The sequence below is a fragment of the Bombina bombina genome, chromosome 1, assembly GCF_027579735.1.
Source record: "Bombina bombina isolate aBomBom1 chromosome 1, aBomBom1.pri, whole genome shotgun sequence".
NCBI classification, from domain to species: domain Eukaryota; kingdom Metazoa; phylum Chordata; class Amphibia; order Anura; family Bombinatoridae; genus Bombina; species Bombina bombina.
This window is the reverse complement of record NC_069499.1, coordinates 1,549,098,711-1,549,119,857: the sequence shown is the minus strand read 5'-3', so window position 1 is coordinate 1,549,119,857 and position 21,147 is coordinate 1,549,098,711. Positions and strand designations below refer to the sequence as shown.

The window sequence follows — 21,147 nt, the reverse complement described above, 5'->3', positions numbered from 1 at the left end:
GTGGAACAGCCATGGATTTTAGTGACGGTTGCTAAAATCATTTTCCTCATACAAACAGAAATCTTCATCTCTTTTCTGTTTCTGAGTAAATAGTACATACCAGCACTATTTCAAAATAACAAACTCTTGATTGAATAATAAAAACTACAGTTAAACACTAAAAAACTCTAAGCCATCTCCGTGGAGATGTTGCCTGTACAACGGCAAAGAGAATGACTGGGGTAGGCGGAGCCTAGGAGGGATCATGTGACCAGCTTTGCTGGGCTCTTTGCCATTTCCTGTTGGGGAAGAGAATATCCCACAAGTAAGGATGACGCCGTGGACCGGACACACCTATGTTGGAGAAATATTACATTTCCATTGACAACTCCACCATAATAAAAGGAAGATAAAGTTTAGAAGGATCGACCAAAGAAAACATTGGCTACATTAAAGGGACAGTCAACACCAGAATTTTTGTTGTTTAAAAAGATAGATAAAACCTTTATTACCCATTCCCCAGTTTTGCAAAACCAACACAGTTATATTAATACACTTTTTTACTTCTGTGACTAACTTGTATCTAAGCATCTTCTGACCGCCCCTAATCACATGACGTTTAGTTATTATCTATTGACTTGCATTTTAGCCAATTAGTGCAGTGTCTGCCACTAGCCACGGGCGTGATCACAATGCGATCTATATGGCCTACATGAGCTTGCTCTCCCCTGCTGTGAAAAGTAAATAAAATAGAGAAGGCCTTCAAGGGCTTAGAAATTATCATATGAGCCTTCCTAGGTTTGCTTTCAACTAGAATACCCAGAGAACAAAGCAAAATTGTTGATAAAAGTAAATTGGAAAGTTGTTTAAAATTACATGCCCTATTTGAAAAATTGAAGTTTTTTTTGGACTTGACTGTCCATTTAATAGGGAGGGATTTATCTAAGATGATGACAGATCCCAAGGCGTTAACAAATAACTTATCTTCACATTGTGATTAAGCCATAATGTGAGTGCATGATTAATTTTGCCAAATTATATCACCAGGTGAATGTTTTAGGAACATAGGAATAATAAGGGGTGGGCACATAAACTGACAATGCAGTGCAGTAGATATATTTCCTCCAATGCGAAGAATAGGAAAGATTTGAGGTTCTGCAGTTTGACAGGAGGTGACTCGCCATAATTTTGCACTGTTTAAGGTTTAGACGGGAGAACAATTCTAAATGAAACCATTTGTTTGCAGGACCCACACATATGCAGTTTTTTAATGGTGTAAGACGGGGAATGGGTTAGGGGATAGATTATAATGATTTGCTTGACCGCTACCATGATTAATGTATTGTTAACTGTTCTGTATTTGGATTTTCTTATCTGAGGTTATTTACTGGTAGGGCCTTTATAGGAAGGATAGCCAGGCTAACAGCTCAGGGATCTTGTGAAAAACACTGGTATTGAAGACTCTTTTAAATGAAGAGTTGACATTGTCAAGTAACATATTTTATGAGTCCTCACATTACAAAACACTGGTGGAAAAGCAAGCGTCGTTAAGGGCAAAATGTGTGAACTAAGGCTCATTAGAACAGCCCACACAAAGCTGCACATTGTCAATTCCCAGGAATCAAATTTTCCTCTGCGTATACAAAATGATGACAAAGACATGCAAGGTGAGGGCCTGAAATATTAAAGAGCTTATAGTGTGCTCTACAAATACATTTCTCCCTCTGATCCCTTTTATCTTTACCACCCTTAAACAAGTAATGGCAGACTGAATGCTAATTTATCATCATTTGGTCTGACGCTGTCTCCCCTCTGATGTAAGTCAGTATTTGTGTGTATGTCCTCTGGTGTCAGTGTGCAAACCTTCTCTTATGTTGTGAATCAACTGATTCAAACTGTGCGCTGTGTGTTTATCTAAAGCATGTTATTCCAGGGAGGCAGTGTGTCTATCTGTGTTCTATGTGTTTATCACAACTACATTTAGTTTTTCTTTTCTTACAGGTAGAGAGGAGGGAGCTGGATTTCTTCACAGGACCACCCCTGAATCCTCTGCCACCATCAAGTACAGCCCCTTTGCTCACCCAATCATTACAGCCGCTTGGTGCTCCTACTGTAGTGCCATACACTGCAGCCCTCAGCTATCCCCCTCTGTTCAGTGCAGCCCCAGCTATACCTCAGACAGTGCCAACAAATGCCCCTCTGCCAGGAGGTATTGCCCTCCATGAGCTCGAAATGTTAGGGCAACAGCTCTTGGATGAAGCCAAAGGGTAATTATATGGGATCCTACTCGTCTTGTTAAGAGGGTCTCTGTATTGTCTGATTACAAGGGTCTCTGTACTGCCTGGTTGTGAGGGGTCTTTGTACTGCCTGGTTGTGAGGGGTCTTTGTACTGCCTGGTTGTGAGGGGTCTTTGTACTGTCAGATTACAAAGGGTCTCTGAACTGTCAGGTTGGGAGGGCTTTCTATACTGGCTGGTTGGAAGGGCTCTATATACTGGCTGGTTGGGAGGGGTCTCTGTACTGCCTGGTTGGGAGGGGTCTCTGTACTGCCTGGTTGGGAGGTGTCTCTGTACTGCCTGGTTGGGAGGTGTCTCTGTACTGCCTGGTTGGGAGGTGTCTCTGTACTGTCTGGTTGGGACGGGTCTCTGTACTGTCTGGTTGGGACGGGTCTCTACTGTCTGGTTGGGACGTGTCTCTGTACTGTCTTGTTGGCATGGGTCTCTGTACTGTCTGGTTGGGAGGGCTCTCTGTACTGGCTGGTGGGGAGGGGGTCTTTATACTGGCTGGTGGGGAGGGTTCTCTGTACTTTCTGGTTGGGAGGGTTCTCTGTACTGTCTGGTTGGGAGGGGTCACTGTCTGGTTGGGAGGGGTCTCTGTACTGTCTGGTTGGGACGGGTCTGTATACTGTCTGGTTGGGACGGGTCTCTGTACTGGCTGGTTGGGTTGGGTCTCTGTACTGTGTGGTTGGGATGGGTCCCTGTACTGGCTGGTTGGGACGGGTCTCTGTAACTGTGTGGTTGGGACGGGTCTCTGTACTGTGTGGTTGGGACGGGTCTCTGTACTGTGTGGTTGGGACGGGTCTCTGTACTGTGTGGTTGGGACGGGTCTCTGTACTGTGTGGTTGGGACGGGTCTCTGTACTGTGTGGTTGGGACGGGTCTCTGTACTGTGTGGTTGGGACGGGTCTCTGTACTGTGTGGTTGGGAGGGGTCTCTGTACTGTGTGGTTGGGACGGGTCTCTGTACTGTGTGGTTGGGACGGGTCTCTGTACTGTGTGGTTGGGACGGGTCTCTGTACTGTGTGGTTGGGACGGGTCTCTGTACTGTGTGGTTGGGACGGGTCTCTGTACTGTGTGGTTGGGACGGGTCTCTGTACTGTGTGGTTGGGACGGGTCTCTGTACTGTGTGGTTGGGACGGGTCTCTGTACTGTGTGGTTGGGACGGGTCTCTGTACTGTGTGGTTGGGACGGGTCTCTGTACTGTGTGGTTGGGACGGGTCTCTGTACTGTGTGGTTGGGACGGGTCTCTGTACTGTGTGGTTGGGACGGGTCTCTGTACTGTGTGGTTGGGACGGGTCTCTGTACTGTCTGGTTGGGACGGGTCTCTGTACTGTGTGGTTGGGACGGGTCTCTGTACTGTGTGGTTGGGACGGGTCTCTGTACTGTGTGGTTGGGACGGGTCTCTGTACTGTGTGGTTGGGACGGGTCTCTGTACTGTGTGGTTGGGAGGGGTCTCTGTACTGTCTGGTTGGGAGGGGTCTCTGTACTGTCTGGTTGGGAGGGGTCTCTGTACTGTCTGGTTGGGAAGGGTCTCTGTACTGTCTGGTTGGGAGGGGTCTCTGTACTGTCTGGTTGGGAGGGGTCTCTGTACTGTGTGGTTGGGAGGGGTCTCTGTACTGTGTGGTTGGGAGGGGTCTCTGTACTGTGTGGTTGGGAGGGGTCTCTGTACTGTGTGGTTGGGACGGGTCTCTGTACTGTGTGGTTGGGAGGGGTCTCTGTACTGTGTGGTTGGGAGGGGTCTCTGTACTGTGTGGTTGGGAGGGGTCTCTGTACTGTGTGGTTGGGAGGGGTCTCTGTACTGTGTGGTTGGGAGGGGTCTCTGTACTGTGTGGTTGGGAGGGGTCTCTGTACTGTGTGGTTGGGAGGGGTCTCTGTACTGTGTGGTTGGGACGGGTCTCTGTACTGTGTGGTTGGGACGGGTCTCTGTACTGTGTGGTTGGGACGGGTCTCTGTACTGTGTGGTTGGGACGGGTCTCTGTACTGTGTGGTTGGGACGGGTCTCTGTACTGTGTGGTTGGGACGGGTCTCTGTACTGTGTGGTTGGGACGGGTCTCTGTACTGTGTGGTTGGGACGGGTCTCTGTACTGTGTGGTTGGGACGGGTCTCTGTACTGTGTGGTTGGGAGGGGTCTGTATACTGTCTGGTTGGGACGGGTCTCTGTACTGGCTGGTTGGGTTGGGTCTCTGTACTGTGTGGTTGGGATGAGTCCCTGTACTGGCTGGTTGGGTTGGGTCTCTGTACTGTGTGGTTGGGACGGGTCTCTGTACTGTGTGGTTGGGACGGGTCTCTGTACTGTGTGGTTGGGACGGGTCTCTGTACTGTGTGGTTGGGAGGGGGGGTCTCTGTACTGTGTGGTTGGGAGGGGTCTCTGTACTGTGTGGTTGGGACGGGTCTCTGTACTGTGTGGTTGGGAGGGGTCTCTGTACTGTGTGGTTGGGAGGGGTCTCTGTACTGTCTGGTTGGGAGGGGTCTCTGTACTGTCTGGTTGGGAGGGGTATCTGCACTGTCTGGTTGGGAGGGGTCTCTGCACTGTCTGGTTGGGAGGGGGTCTCTGTACTGTCTGGTTGGGAGGGGTCTCTGCACTGTCTGGTTGGGAGGGGTCTCTGCACTGTCTGGTTGGGAGGGGTCTCTGTACTGTGTGGTTGGGAGGGGTCTCTGCACTGTGTGGTTGGGAGGGGTCTCTGCACTGTGTGGTTGGGAGGGGTCTCTGCACTGTCTGGTTGGGAGGGGTCTCTGCACTGTCTTGTTGGGAGGGGTCTCTGCACTGTCTTGTTGGGAGGGGTCTCTGCACTGTCTGGTTGGGAGGGGTCTCTGTACTGTCTGGTTGGGAGGGGTCTCTGTACTGTGTGGTTGGGAGGGGTCTCTGTACTGTGTGGTTGGGAGGGGTCTCTGTACTGTGTGGTTGGGAGGGGTCTCTGTACTGTGTGGTTGGGACGGGTCTCTGTACTGTGTGGTTGGGACGGGTCTCTGTACTGTGTGGTTGGGACGGGTCTCTGTACTGTGTGGTTGGGACGGGTCTCTGTACTGCCTGGTTGGGAGGGGTCTCTGTACTGCCTGGTTGGGACAGGTCTCTGTACTGTGTGGTTGGGACGGGTCTCTCTACTGTCTGGTTTGGACGGGTCTCTACTGTCTGGTTGGGACGGGTCTCTGTACTGTCTGTTTGGGAGGGGTCTCTGTACTGTCTGTTTGGGAGGGGTCTCTGTACTGTCTGTTTGGGAGGGGTCTCTGTACTGTCTGGTTGGGAGGGGTCTCTGTACTGTCTGGTTGGGAGGGGTCTCTGTACTGTCTGGTTGGGAGGGGTCTCTGTACTGTCTGGTTGGGAGGGGTCTTTGTACTGCCTGGTTGTGAGGGGTCTTTGTACTGTCGGATTACAAAGGGTCCCTGAACTGTCAGGTTGGGAGGACTTTCTATACTGGCGGGTTGTGAGGGCTCTATATACTGCCTGGTTGGGAGGGGTCTCTGTACTGCCTGGTTGGGAGGGGTCTCTGTACTGCCTGGTTGGGAGGGGTCTCTGTACTGTCTGGTTGGGACGGGTCTCTGTACTGTCTGGTTGGGACGGGTCTCTGTACTGTATGGTTGGGACGGGTCTCTGTACTGTATGGTTGGGACGGGTCTCTACTGTCTGGTTGGGACGGGTCTCTACTGTCTGGTTGGGACGGGTCTCTGTACTGTCTGTTTGGGAGGGGTCTCTGTACTGTCTGTTTGGGAGGGGTCTCTGTACTGTCTGGTTGGGAGGGGTCTCTGTACTGTCCGGTTGGGAGGGGTCTCTGTACTGTCCGGTTGGAAGGGGTCTCTGTACTGTCTGGTTGGGAGGGGTCTTTGTACTGTCTGGTTGGGAGGGGTCTTTGTACTGTCCGGTTGGGAGGGGTCTCTGTACTGTCCGGTTGGGAGGGGTCTCTGTACTGTCTGGTTGTGACGGGTCTCTGTACTGTCTGGTTGGGAGGGGTTTCTGCTCTTTTATGTTTTTTAGGTTCTGTGTTCGCTCTTGTTAGGAAGATCTCTGCTCCGTTTGGTTTGCAGATGCTTTATTCTGTCTTCTTAGGGAGGCTTCTGGTCTTAAGATGGCTCCTATTCCATGTATATGCTGCTGCGCTTTTTGATTAGTTTGATCACAATGTCAAGAGGTCTAATAAAGCTGTGTTCTTATTAGCCTTTGGGTGGGACATGTTTCCTTTGTCATATTCTCTCTTTATTTCTTCTAGAGCATCAACCAAGCCAGCCTCTTCTATATTGTGTTCAAGCACTGCTCTGTCCTCCATTTCTTCCAAGACCCCAAATCCAGAAGGATTCCCAACTGCAGCCCTCACTCAATGCCCACTTCCTATGGCCCCTGGGAGCCCTCTCTTCCTGCCTAACCAGGGCAGTCCCCAAAAAGGCAATGAAATATCACTGGGAAATGTGTCTGTTCCTCTAGAGTCAATTAATCCCAGTAAGTACCTGCTGATGTGTATTAATTAAATAGTTCCTTTTGTCATTTAAAATAGCTGCTTTTCCCACCTATACGGAAAATCCCAGTGCTGTAGTATTGGCTGGCGAAAAGCTATGTAATCAAGAGACAGGAGCAGAAATAAAACTCATTAGAATGGTTTTCCTGTTTCGATACAATGGCCTCTTATCAGGTGCTTACCTGAGTACAATGTCCCTTTAAAGACTTAATTTTAAGCCCGAGGTACCAGACATGGGAGTTTGTGTTGATAACATAGACAGAGTAAAGGACCAATAAATATAAAAATGTACCTTTATTAGAACAAAGTTAAAACAGGCTGGGGACAGACACTAGGACATGGACAACAACACAATATGAACAGATTGTAAAAATACTAAAAAAACATCTTCATCTGTTGTCTGGTGATGAAATTTTGAAATCTTGGGTTAAGAATTGTAAATAAATAAGGAATTTGACATTAGTTATTTTATTGACAACTAATACTTGTTGCGCCTGTTTTCTTGATCAATATTGTTAGTATTTTCCTCAATTATACTGTGATACTCCTTTAAATATCTCACGGGGCTATAACTCTACTAGCTTAATTATTGTGAATCATATTCATTCATTCAGGTGGTTTACTATGATTTCCCTCAATTACTTGTTTTTAGGTTTTTTGACTGGCACACTATTGTAGGTTACATCTTCCTGTATGCGATTATGTCTCATGGCTTTCAAGTACAGGCAGTCCCCGGGTTACGTACAAGATAGGGACTTTAGGTTTGTTCTTAAGTTGAATTTGTATGTAAGTTGGAACAGGCACTTTTTTTAGGTGAAACTCTAGCCAAACATTTTTTTTTGTTTTGGATAGCATAGGATAAAGTTTGTTTTGCTATCTGAGCCCCTGTTCAGAAAATTTCACATCACTTTCTGTCCTTGTGACAATTGGATTTTCAGTATTTTGGATTATCCTGGAAAGAAGGATTGTCGATAAAGCTCTATTTTCTCTGTATGTAAGTACGAGTTGTACTTAAGTCGGATGTCTGTAACCCGAGGACTGCCTGTATATTTATTGCTAAAACTTGGAAACTTGAAAATTCCTAGATACTTTATCAGTTCGTTAGCAATATTTTGATACAATTAGCAAATTTGTGACATTATTTTATCTCCCCAATGCTATTATACATCTTGTTGTTGTTTTTAACTATCTTTGTTTTTAACTATGTGTTGGAATACTAAGGGTTAAATTTGATTAGCACTTAGGTATAAATAGGTCACCTTTTCTAATACACTTCAGTCTATGAATAAGCGCCACTAGGGGGCGCGAAACGTGTCAGACTGTCCATGTCCTAGTGTCTGTCCTCTGTCTGGGAACCCAGCCTGTTTTAACTTTGTTCTAATAAAGGTACGTTTTTATATTATACCTAACCTGCAGTGCCTGCCTTCATTTTTTCGTTTTGGGATATTCACGGCTTGATCCGCCGCTTTGCTACGGCACTCCAAGTCACAGAGGTAGCAGATTGCTCGTTTGGATCTATTATCCCCTTGTATGCACGGACTTTTGGTTCAACCGTGTTCCGGACACCCCTGTCTTCTGACCAATAAATATAGTAGAATAGAATAATTGACAAATACATAATAATGGGACACTACAATAGCTCTTACTGTATAGACTTTGCACTTTTGCACATGCAAATGTTTGATAATGGAAATATATTCCTTTTTTTTTTTTTTTTTAATAACATGCTTTATCTGTATTATGACTTTTTGTTCCTGAAGTCTAGAATATGCACCTCCAATGATGATGCATCATTATTAGGCTACATCTCATGGTGATCACTCCTTACATCATTATTAGGCTACATCTCATTGTGATCACTACTTACATCATTATTAGGCTACATCTCATGGTGATCACTCCTTACATCATTATTAGGCTACATCTCATGGTGATCACTCCTTACATCATTATTAGGCTACATCTCATGGTGATCACTCCTTACATCATTATTAGGCTACATCTCATGGTGATCACTCCTTACATCATTATTAGGCTACATCTCATGGTGATCACTACTTACATCATTATTAGGCTACATCTCATGGTGATCACTCCTTACATCATTATTAGGCTACATCTCATGGTGATCACTCCTTACATCATTATTAGGCTACATCTCATGGTGATCACTCCTTACATCATTATTAGGCTACATCTCATGGTGATCACTCCTTACATCATTATTAGGCTACATCTCATTTTGATCACTCCTTACATCATTATTAGGCTACATCTCATGGTGATCTCTCCTTACATCATTATTAGGCTACATCTCATGGTGATCTCTCCTTACATCATTATTAGGTTACATCTCATGGTGATCACTCCTTACATCATTATTAGGCTACATCTCATGGTGATCACTCCTTACATCATTATTAGGCTACATCTCATTGTTATCCCTCCTTACATCATTATTAGGCTACATCTCATGGTGATCACTAACTTACATCATTATTAGGCTACATCTCATGGTGATTACTCCTTACATCATTATTAGGCTACATCTCGTGATCACTCCTTACATCATTATTAGGCTACATCTCATGGTGATCACTCCTTACATCATTATTAGGCTACATCTCATGGTGATCACTCCTTACATCATTATTAGGCTACATCTCATGGTGATCTCTCCTTCCATCATTATTAGGTTACATCTCATGGTGATCACTCCTTACATCATTATTAGGCTACATCTCATGGTGATCACTCCTTACATCATTATTAGGCTACATCTCATGGTGATCACTCCTTACATCATTATTAGGCTACATCTCATGGTGATCACTCCTTACATCATTATTAGGCTACATCTCATGGTGATCACTCCTTACATCATTATTAGGCTACATCTCATGGTGATCACTCCTTACATCATTATTAGGTTACATCTCATGGTGATCACTCCTTACATCATTATTAGGCTACATCTCATGGGGATCTCTCCTTACATCATTATTAGGCTACATCTCATGGTGATCACTCCTTACATCATTATTAGGCTACATCTCATGGTGATCACTCCTTACATCATTATTAGGCTACATCTCATGGTGATCACTCCGTACATCATTATTAGGTTACATCTCATGGTGATCACTCCTTACATCATTATTAGGCTACATCTCATGGTGATCACTCCTTACATCATTATTAGGTTACATCTCATGGTGATCACTACTTACATCATTATTAGGCTACATCTCATGGTGATCACTCCTTACATCATTATTAGGTTACATCTCATGGTGATCTCTCCTTACATCATTATTAGGCTACATCTCATGGTGATCACTCCTTACATCATTATTAGGCTACATCTCATGGTGATCACTCCTTACATCATTATTAGTCTACTTATCATTGTGATCACTCCTTACATCATTATTAGGCTACATCTCATGGTGATCTCTCCTTACATCATTATTAGGCTACATCTCATGGTGATCTCTCCATACATCATTATTAGGCTACATCTCACGGTGATCCGTCCTTACATCATTATTAGGCTACATCTCACGGTGATCACTCCTTACATCATTATTAGGCTACATCTCATGGTGATCACTCCTTACATCATTATTAGGCTACATCTCATGGTGATCACTCCTTACATCATTATTAGGCTACATCTCACGGTGATCCGTCCTTACATCATTATTAGGCTACATCTCATGGTGATCACTCCTTACATCATTATTAGGCTACATCTCACGGTGATCACTCCTTACATCATTATTAGGCTACATCTCATGGTGATCACTCCTTATACCTGCAGGTCCTATGCTCCCTGTCACTGCTTATGACAAGAATGGTTTCCGCATCTTGCTGCACTTTGCAAAGAATTGCCCACCAGGTCGGCCAGATGTCCTGGTGGTGATTGTTTCCATGTTGAATACGGCGCCCCTCCCTGTGCGAAACATCCTCCTGCAGGCAGCTGTTCCCAAGGTAAGAGTGCAGGCTGCTGGCAAGCTGCTGGCTCATAAGGGTTGAATCAGGTATTTGTATAATGATGTTTGATCTTTCAGACCATGAAGGTAAAGCTGCAGCCACCCACGGGAACAGAGATGGCCGCATTTAGTCCCATCCAGCCCCCAGCAGCCATCACTCAGATCATGCTGTTGGCAAACCCGCTAAAGGTATTTAAAATTAAAAAGTGTTTCAGTAGGGGACAATAGGAATGAGTGTGGTAGAAGGCAGATATATCTTGTGAGGTTGCTAGAGCAAAGCATACTACAAAGTAAGGGTGGGGCAGGACGTAAATACATAATGTTGTGGGATAAAAGGCAGGAACAGTTTGCAAAACTCCAAAGATAGGAGTGGTTGATTGCTGACAGGAGCAGAAAAAGAGGGAGGGGGTAACATAGATGCATTTTGATAGATGTGTGTGGCTCTTGTTAAATGGATAGTAAAATTAAACTTTCACGGCATAGACCTGAGGTCCTATGAGCTTACCAAGGTTTACTCGTCAACAAAAGATACCAAGAGAACATGCACATGCGATAACAGTAAATTAGTTAACAGGCTATTTAAACTTGCAAGTTTTATCTATACCATGAAAGTTTATTTTTTTACTTTACTCTCCCTTTTTAAGCATGAGTAAGAGGAAGTAAATTTTAGGCACTTTAAAAGAACTTAATAGACACTGTCGCTAGAGAGGGGAAAAAAATCTCATTCATTTTGGCTTTGATGTTGTTTTTTCAGGGGGTTGAAATACTAGGACTCTGAGAATGATGGGTTATTGCAACTCATATGTTTCTCAATGGGACTAGTCTGATATACAGCAAGGAGATTGTTTATTATTATGATTTTATGTTTAAAGACAATTAGATTGCGTTAGCGCAGTTGTATTATGGACAAGCAGGTTTCTTTGTACATTTACATTCCTCTGAGAAGAGCTTTCCAGAAAATATGTGAATCTAAGTCACTGAATATATGTGCAAAGCGTCTGATCACAGAATGTCTCACATTCTTTTGTGGCAGCACATACTCTGCGGATAATTAGGTGCAAAACTAAAGAAAATATCTATTGATGAGATCCCCAGTACCAAGGGCAGTGGTTTGCAAGTCCTCCAGATACCATTGTCATCTCGGCAATGTGCCATAGGATATACTTGCAAGCTGATTGGCATTTGGTTTTAGTGTAAGTCCGGTCTTGGAGGTACAGAACACAGGAGAAAAAGACACATTACTTTTTGGGATTTTTAAATAGAAATAAATTGCCATAACCTTTACACTCACCACCAAGCCTACTAAAGTTCAGTTTTCAGAGAGCTCAACTTTCCATAGGCGCCCAAGAATTGGGAATGTTACTATTATAGCCGCCCACATAATGGAGTAAAATTGGAAGAATACTACTTGTCCTACACTTTTTTTTTCTGCATCAGGAATAGCAATATATGTCTAACAGCAAGCTAGGTACAGAAAAACTGTGTTAAAATCATCTTTATGTAATTTTAAAGCATTGAGAGACATGATTCTATATTTTTTTACATGAACTATTATTTGGTTGAAATGTGTTCCATGTTCAATCTTCTTCTGAAAAGCATTTAAAGCCTGAGATTGATACTTTATCTGAATTTGCTTTAGCCTCTGCAACAGAGTAAGATATTTGTTATTGTTTTCAAATACTAAATAGAGAACCAATTGTATTTGATTTATTTATGCTTGTACATGTCAGAGGCTGTAAAATATATGCTGAATATCTACAAAATCTTTCATTTTTCCCGATTAAACTACCCTATTTTATATATATATACTGGTAGCCCTCAGTTTATGCCGGGGTTAGGTTCCAGGAGGAATGGTTGTAAATCGAAACCGTTGTAAATTGAAACCCAGTTTATAATGTAAGTCAATGGGAAGTGAGGGGGTTAGGTTCCAGGCCCCTATCAAAATTGTCATAAGTAACACCTGATACATTATTTTTAAAGCTTTGAAATTATGACTTTAAATGCTAAACAGAATTATAAACCTAATAATATAGATTGTATCATCATCAAACTAAGTTTAGTGAACAAAAACATTTGCTAACAGCATCTAATTAAATAATCACACAACAGACTGCATCATCATCAAACTAAGTTTAATAAACAGAAACATTTGCTAACATCACCTATTTAAATAATCACACAACAGACTGCATCATCATCAAACTAAGTTTAATGAACAAAAACGTTTTTTTAGTTGCATTTTTCTGCAATCAGTTCTCTGCATTGTTAGCATGTTAGATAATATTGGGTCTGCACCTATTCTTTGCATTTCAATCTGCAGTGATTAATAAGCAGTTAGGCACCCTCACCTCAAGCTGCTGGACAGGAAGATAATAGGGAAGTGCCTAGCTGCTAAATTTTGCTTGATATATCTGGTCTGATCTGTGTACACAGATCAATTTAAGGCTGTTAAGTTGCATAACTTTGCTGCAAAACAAGCGGACAGCTCCACCTACTGGCTATTTTAATTAGTGCACTTTGCTTTCCAAAGCTTTTCAATAGCAGTCACATGACTGAAAAAAAGGTTGTTATTCTGAAACGCCGCAAATTGAACCGGCGTAAACCGAGGGCCACCTGTATGTGTGTATGTGTGTGTGTGTGTGTGTGTGTGTATATATATATATATATATATATATATATATATATATATATTTATATATATATATATATATATATATATATATATAATTTGATTTCATAGCTGTGAAAGGAATAGGGGAAGATAATACTGCAGAGCAAGTGCTTTGTTTAAAACACTGTTTAGCAGATACGGATTACTGCAGGATCCAAATAGACCGTCATCTCCCAAACCTGGAAACTATAAAAGCAGGTGACAGGTCACGGTATAGGCAAGTCAACAGCAAAGTTAGCATGGAACAAAGTATGAGGGAGCGCTCTATAGTAGTATAACAAATAAAATTGCATATATAAAATTATATGTTAAGCATTCTATATGACATATATATATATATAAGGCATATACTTGTATAGTTATATAGCATGTGAATCAAACCATATAATCCTATGTTCACGGCTGATGTTAGTCCCAACAAGAGTCCCAATTGGGAAATTGGACTGGTAGTTGTTTAAAAAGTCCAATAGAACCAAATGGTCCAATTCTGCTTATGGAACCCAAGTAGATGGCTGCTCTCCTCCTCACAGACTTGTCCGGATATGACTATAGAAGAAACAGAAAACAGAGGGGCGCCTCATGTGTACATCGGCATATCAATAAAGAACAGGTAGAGAGTGCCAAATGGATACTCACATTTAACCCAAGTACACTTATTTACTGGTAGGAACAGGCTGGTAACTTGTGGTGTACCAGCTAACCCTCTCCAGGCGATGGTAAGATGATACAGGTGTGAACTATCCCACTCAGTATATAGTGGATTCCCAATATTGGGATGTCAGGAACGGCAGCTATGCTACTTAGTAAGGTGCTACACCAATGCTTGTATTAAAACAAGTTGTTTATTAAAAACAGTTAAACATATGGTTACAGATAACATAAAATCAATTATGCTCTGTCGATGCAACACGTTTCTCGGCCTTAGCATCGACTGTTTCATCAGTAGGAGCACGTCTATCAGTGCATCAAGATGTCTGAGCAATCACAGTTATATTTGTTAGTTCTATTTATACATAAATACTTCACACTTTTCTGTCAATGCCAGGAGAATGCATTCAGACTGTCCCAAAACAATAAACTACTATTACGGTCTCTCCTTGGTTCCCCAAAAAAGGTGTTCTTAATTGTCAGTTCTAGACCTTTCTGTATTAGGTATGAAGATAAATAAAAACATCAAGATGGGGGGGGCGGAGCTAACTACAGAGGAGACAAGACGTACTGCTTGTGAGCTCCTGCAAAAAATTCAAAGAATTAACGAATACTTTCTTTAATAGAGGACATAATTTATATTTCCCTTCTCAGCTTTTGATGCATAGGTTGAGAGAGAGAGAACAGCCTTTCCAGAGCCTAATACAACAAAGCTTTAGCACCTAATAAGACATCTGCTTAGATCTGCGCCGACTGGAGGGACCACGAGGCAGAAGTGATTGCTTGCCCTACAATTGCAGCCTAATCTATACAGTATCCTCCGCTTTTGAGCTAAATATGGCAGATTTAAGCAGACAGATACAAGCATTACTGGATGCATTAGAAAAGAAGATGGATTACTGCTTCCAAGACCTGACATCCATAATCAGAGATCATTATGTAATGGAGGTCGAATCAACACCTAACATGGCGGCTGATGTAACACCCACTGAGAACTGCGAGACCACCAAGCACAGCGCAAGTATACTATCTCCCATGCTAGAAACTGTCTATTTACAGCAGGGTCCTTCAGAAAATAGTAAGCCGAGGTTACAGCTTTTCTCTGAGGATGAAGCGGTCTCTTCACGGGCTCACACGGCACCTCTCCCATATGATACCCTTCAGAGCGCAGAGCCAAGTATTGCAGTCGGGAAGTTCCCTGCTTCACTATCCCCAGCTAAGAAGGATCTCATTTACAAGAGTAACTCCCAGCAATTCACTACCATCTTACCGCCATCCGGCTACTTTGGTTTTCATAAGTGGGGTATGATTGCCGGCCCTAGGACAGTTGTAGCTGCATTGGAACTTGCTGACGACACTGTTGATACTGCAGGCTTAGCGGAGGTGAGCAATACATGGTGGTCACTCTTCTTTACAATCGGGCTTAAACAGAGAGCCTTTAATACTGATCTGAGGTCCCTGGGGACCCGCACAGAACAACTGCCAGGTTGTACTCACCGCACAGCTTCCAGAGCAGCTGGTTCACTTGAGCTCCCACATGCTAGCTGGATCAACATGCTGGACTCTATGCAAGGCCAGAGGCGTTCAGGGGTTGGTTAGGACGGAAAAACATACAGGTCCACTACTATTAGCCTGTTCGGTTCACTAAAATGACTGCTTTCTTTATGACTTTTCATTCATTTTTTTATTAATGTTTCATGTTTATCAATATGTTATACTGTTTTCTCTCCCCCATATTTGTTGTGCACAGTAAGCTCCTGTAACTGGTTTCTGACACTTTTCATTAATTCACCATAAGTACACATTTCTACACTAGCTATAATGTAGCTCTTTCCTCAGAAGATCCTTGGGGAATGTTATGTGAGACTCTCATCTAGGTAAACTATTCCTATTCAGCCCCCTCCTAGAGAAGATACACCTTAACCCCTAATACTTGCATATAACTTGCAATCTCATTAGTTAAACCTAGTAAAGGATTCATGTCATCACTTATATAGGTGCTTATGATACAGATGTGGGTAGATGAGACAGTTTAGACTAATGTGGCTAGGCTTAAATATCCATAGCTAAAATGAAATTAACCTCCTCTAGAGCATGTCAAATGATGAGCAGCCTCCTCCTGAAACTGGCATGTTATCCATTACAAGTGTCTTTTACAAATGGGAAATCCTCTCAGTAGTAGCACACTCCTTTGTTACGTTTCCCGAGTGTATAGCTATGAAGTGACCAATTACCTATGCTCCGCATACACTTCTAGACCTAGCCTGCACTGTGGTTAGGGGTTAATATGCTAGCTGCTGTCCATACGGTATTTAATGACTTAGAAGCTCATTTAAAACGAGATCTGGTTTCTTATGTGTATCCACTATTTCTCCTTTATATCTTGTTATATTTAGTAGTTTGCCATTGCTCTACTTAGTTAGCTGTGTCCAGTCTTTCTTATCACACTGTTCATGTACTAAATCCAGGACTAATTTGAGCAACTCTCTGTTTTGTCCCTATGAATTGACACTGTATAGAGTATGAACTCTAGATGTACCTGAAGAAGGCTAAGGTTTATTTTAGTGTTTCACTATAATTATTATGTCAGTTTCTTACGTTTTAAGGCTCTGTGTTAAATGAGATGTTCACTTGTCTCACCCCAAATATGCTTTAGATCATGTACTTAATGAGACCCTCCCACTCCTAGCCCAAATTTTCCCCAGGTACTGCCCCACTTCTGGAACCCATATCTATGACTTGATAATAAGCCCTCTAATAGCCCTACGCACATTGTTATTTTGGCATTTAGATAGCTCCGCCCCTCACTCCCTTTTATCCCCCTCCTTTTCTAACTTGAGCGGCTCTTGCCCGCTGAACTCTTTCTCCCCCTCTTTGACCACTCTGGTCCGAAACACGTCCAAACAAATACTGTCCCACACTTACCTCAATCCTATTAGAATAAATAATAATATAAATTCCCTACACAGTAAGATGTGGGCCACATCGCCTATATATAAATTATAAAAATGAGGTTCTATTATTTTATATACACACATATATCCCATTGCTGACATACTTGTTTTACATGGGTACCTATAGCAATCTCATATGCCTCCTATCTGTTGTAAATGTCTGCTTTTTCATAAGGGAGTTCTGAATATGGGACGTAGATATATTCCCTATGACTATATTACACGTTTCTCCCCAAAGGCATATAGAATTTACTCAAAGACCTGTTACCTCTTTGGTTTATGATTATATCTCTGTAATAAGGATGTATCTTTCAGAATTATGTTATCTTTGTTATCGGATGACTATGTTGTGTAACCTTTCTCATAACCTCAATAAAAAATTAAAAAAAAAAAAAAAAAACATCAAGATGGAATAGTTACTAATATTAAAGGTATATAAGACAGTCTATTTCATTACCAAAAAATATGAAAATTGTCTCAGTACTGATAAAATGATCCGTAGACTTTATTACAATAGAAAGGATAAAATCCAAAGACACCAGCACAAAAACAGGAGACAGCTGGTCCTACTAGTTTCGGCGTAGTGCTGTAATCATAGACCTGCTGGATACTTGGACAATGGGCTTTTTAAAAGTATTACTCCACACAGTCATTGGCCACAGGGGAGCCAAAGTATACTCCCACGTAACCCTTAGGATTAGTACATGTATCCAAAAAGGGAGGAGAAAACTGTAAGTTAAGGATATATGAACATGCCTATTACACAATGTAATATAATATAATAAAGGTAGCCCACACATATGTCTCGTGTAACATCCAGTATAGAATACATACATAATATATATATAATACTTCTCAATACCATAATATATAAAAACACATAATATTTAGCATTATGTATGCAGTTGGTATCTAAAATAGGCAATAATCATTAACAGTAAATGCAAAGGTGACTGCAACTTAACACAATTGTATATAAAGCAACTATTATTTGACACCATTGTAACATTGTTATTTATAATAATATTAAGTTTATACCATAAATGGGCTAAGGGATTCTATGCCAAATACATAGCGATAAGAATCAGTAGCGTATATACATAAAAGAACATGAGAAGAAATGATGAATTAATAAGGTTAGACAAGTATATCGTAACATTCCCATTTATATAAGGTGCGTGTCTCACTAAGTTAATGCATAGGACTGAATTAATCCAAATAATTGCAAAAAATACACACGCAAATTTTGCATTTAAGAGAGCATATACACACATACTGTCAAACATAAGTGGTATTCATAAATGGATAGAGACAAAATTGCATTGATGCTGCTTCTAGGACGCCGCAGATACATGTCATTTAACACAACCTCATGATGGACAAAACATAAAAACCGTTATATATATCCATGAGAAGTGTAAAATAGGCGCAACCAGAAGCAGCACTACACAATATCAAAATACTATGTGGGCAAGAAAAGGCATGTCCAGATATCAGTGGTGAACCTATGTGTAATGTGTCTATCACACATAAAGTCTGGATTCCAAATATTTAAGAGGTGACAGAGATAAACACCATGGTCATACAAAGATATTAAGGTATTAAGATATCAAAATTCCTGACACTTGTAGTATTGAGTATCAAAGGATGATTATTTACATATATATAGAAATTTACAAGATGTATCAAGGGTGACATTTATAAATTAGCACCAGTGATTAATCAAATCAAATTCAGAATTGAAGCCATTAGGAGCCTGTGTACATAGCTTGAATATCCAAAAGGCTTCTTGGCGTGCTAAAATAGCACTCTTGTCTCCTCCCCTTGGAGGTCTCTTAATGGCTTCAGTTGCTCGCCACTTGAATGCCCTTACATCTCCTCCGTGTACTTCAATGAAATGTCTGGACAACTCAGAACAAGGCTTCTCATTCTTGATGTAACCTAGATGTTCACTTATCCGTGATTTTGTTTTATTTTTGTGGCTCCTTTTAAGGTGATATTCCCCTTTAATTTTTTTCTTTTGCGTGCATTTTCCCTATCGTCACATTTGTGCTCGTCAGCTTGTCTGATTTTTGCATGCTGGTTTGCTGGCTTTGTGCACGATGGATAGTCAGGATAGTGCATGTCAGCAGATCTGGTTAGCAAATTTTTTAGCTTTATCAGTCCTTGAGCGCAGGTGTGAGGTGCGTTTATTTCTCTTGTAAGATGTATTGAGTCCACAGATTCATCCATACTTGTGGGATATTCTCCTTCCCAACAGGAAGTGGCAGAGAGAGCACCCAGAGCAGAGCTGTCTATATAGCTCCTCCCTTAGCTCCACCCCCCAGTCATTCTCTCTGCCTGCTTAACTGCTAGGAAGGGCAAAGTGAGTGTGGTGACAAAAATGTTAGTTTTTATTTTCTCAAGCAAAAGTTTGTTATTTTAAATGGTACCGGTGTGTACTATTTACTCTCTGGAAGAAAAGGGATGAAGATTTCTGCAAGGAGGATGATGATCTTAGCACTTTGTAATTAAGATCCACTGCTGTTCTCACAAGGGCTGAAGAGTACAGGAAAACTTCAGTTGGAGGAACAGTTTGCAGGCTAAACTGCATTAAGGTATGTTCAGTCTATTTTTTTCTAGACAGACTGTGTTATTTCTAGAAAAGGCTGGCAATATCCCTATGAGGGAAAGGTAAGCTGTATTCAGTAAAAGAGGAATCCAAGCTTGCATAAAGGGCTCATAGTTACTGGTGACACTGATAGGAAAAAACGTTTTGGTTCAATATGAAAATATAACGTTTTTTGAGGGACTTTAAGGGGTCTTTGTGGCTTATTTAAGGGTTATTAACCCACATGGCTATTTTCAGTTGCACAGTTATTTACCTCAGAAGCATCCAGCTACTTCTCCAGAGATTCCTGCTGTATTTGAGGGCTGTAAAAAAGTTTTTTCCCCCACAAATCGTTCCTAAAGGGCAGGTAGGCGCCACAGCAGAGCGTTATTTTACCGGTTTTGAAGTTTTTTCAATCCGGTTTTTACATTAAGGGGTTAATTGTTTATTTGCATAGTGGTGCAAAGTTACTAAGGCTTTATGATGCTACTGTAAAAATTTTGTTGTGTTTACTGCTTTTTTACACTGTTTTGCAGAGTTTGTGCAGCTTTTTTTCTCTTAAAGGCACAGTACCATTTTTGTTTAAAGTGTTATTTACTTTGATTAAAGTGTTTTCCAAGCTTGCTTGTTACATTACTAGCCTGTTTAACATGTCCGACACCAAGGAAAATCCTTGTTCTATGTGTTTAGAAGCCATTGTGGAACCCCCTCTTAGAATGTGTCCCACTTGCACTGATATGTCTATAAATTATAAAGAGCATATTTTTGCACTTAAAAATATTGCAATAGATGATTCTCAGAAGGAAATTAGGGTTTAGCATCTAGCTCTCCCTAAGTGTCGCAACCAGTAACGCCCACACAAGTGACGCCAAGTACCTCTAGTGTGTCTAATTCATTTACTTTACAAGACATGGCCACAGTTATGAATAAAACCCTCACAGAGGTTTTCTCTAAACTGCCTGGTTTACAAGGAAAGCGTGACAGCTCTGGGTTAAGAACAAATGCTGAGCCGTCTGACGCTTTAGTAGCCGTATCCGATATACCCTCACAATGTTCTGAAGTAGGGGTAAGGGATTTGTTATCTGAGGGAGAAATTTCTGATTCAGGAAAGACGCTCCCTCAGACGTATTCTGATATGACGGCCTTTAAATTTAAGCTTGAACACCTCCGCTTATTGCTCAAGGAGGTATTAGCTACTCTAGACAATTGTGACCCTATAGTGGTCCCAGAGAAATTGTGTAAAATGGACAGAGGTTCCTGTTTACACTGATGTTTTTCCAGTCCCTAAGAGGATTGTGACTATTGTTACTAAGGAGTGGGATAGACCAGGTATTCCGTTCGCTCCCCCTCCTGTTTTTAAGAAAATGTTTCTCATATCTGACACCATACAGGACTCGTGGCAGACTGTTCCTAAGGTGGAGGGAGCTATTTCTACTCTTGCTAAGCGTACAACTATACCTATTGCATGCATTGTTCCTGTAACTACTGTAGCTGCTTTCTGGTTTGAGGCTCTAGAAGAGGCTCTTCAGGTGGAGACTCCATTAGAGGATATTATGGATAGAATTAAGGCCCTTAAGTTGGCTAATTCA

General features: G+C 41.9%; 1 protein-coding gene across 1 annotated transcript in view; it reads left to right on the top strand.

Annotated features, from left to right (window-relative positions):
- The window catches only part of GGA3 (golgi associated, gamma adaptin ear containing, ARF binding protein 3), a 173,585-nt gene that overhangs the window by 107,557 nt on the left and 44,881 nt on the right, over positions 1 to 21,147 (top strand). Inside the window, exons 13-16 of the mRNA XM_053708918.1 lie at positions 1,981 to 2,246; positions 6,458 to 6,684; positions 10,524 to 10,693; positions 10,774 to 10,884. Coding sequence (XP_053564893.1) covers positions 1,981 to 2,246; positions 6,458 to 6,684; positions 10,524 to 10,693; positions 10,774 to 10,884 — 774 coding nt within the window. The remainder of the gene's footprint in view (positions 1 to 1,980; positions 2,247 to 6,457; positions 6,685 to 10,523; positions 10,694 to 10,773; positions 10,885 to 21,147) is intronic.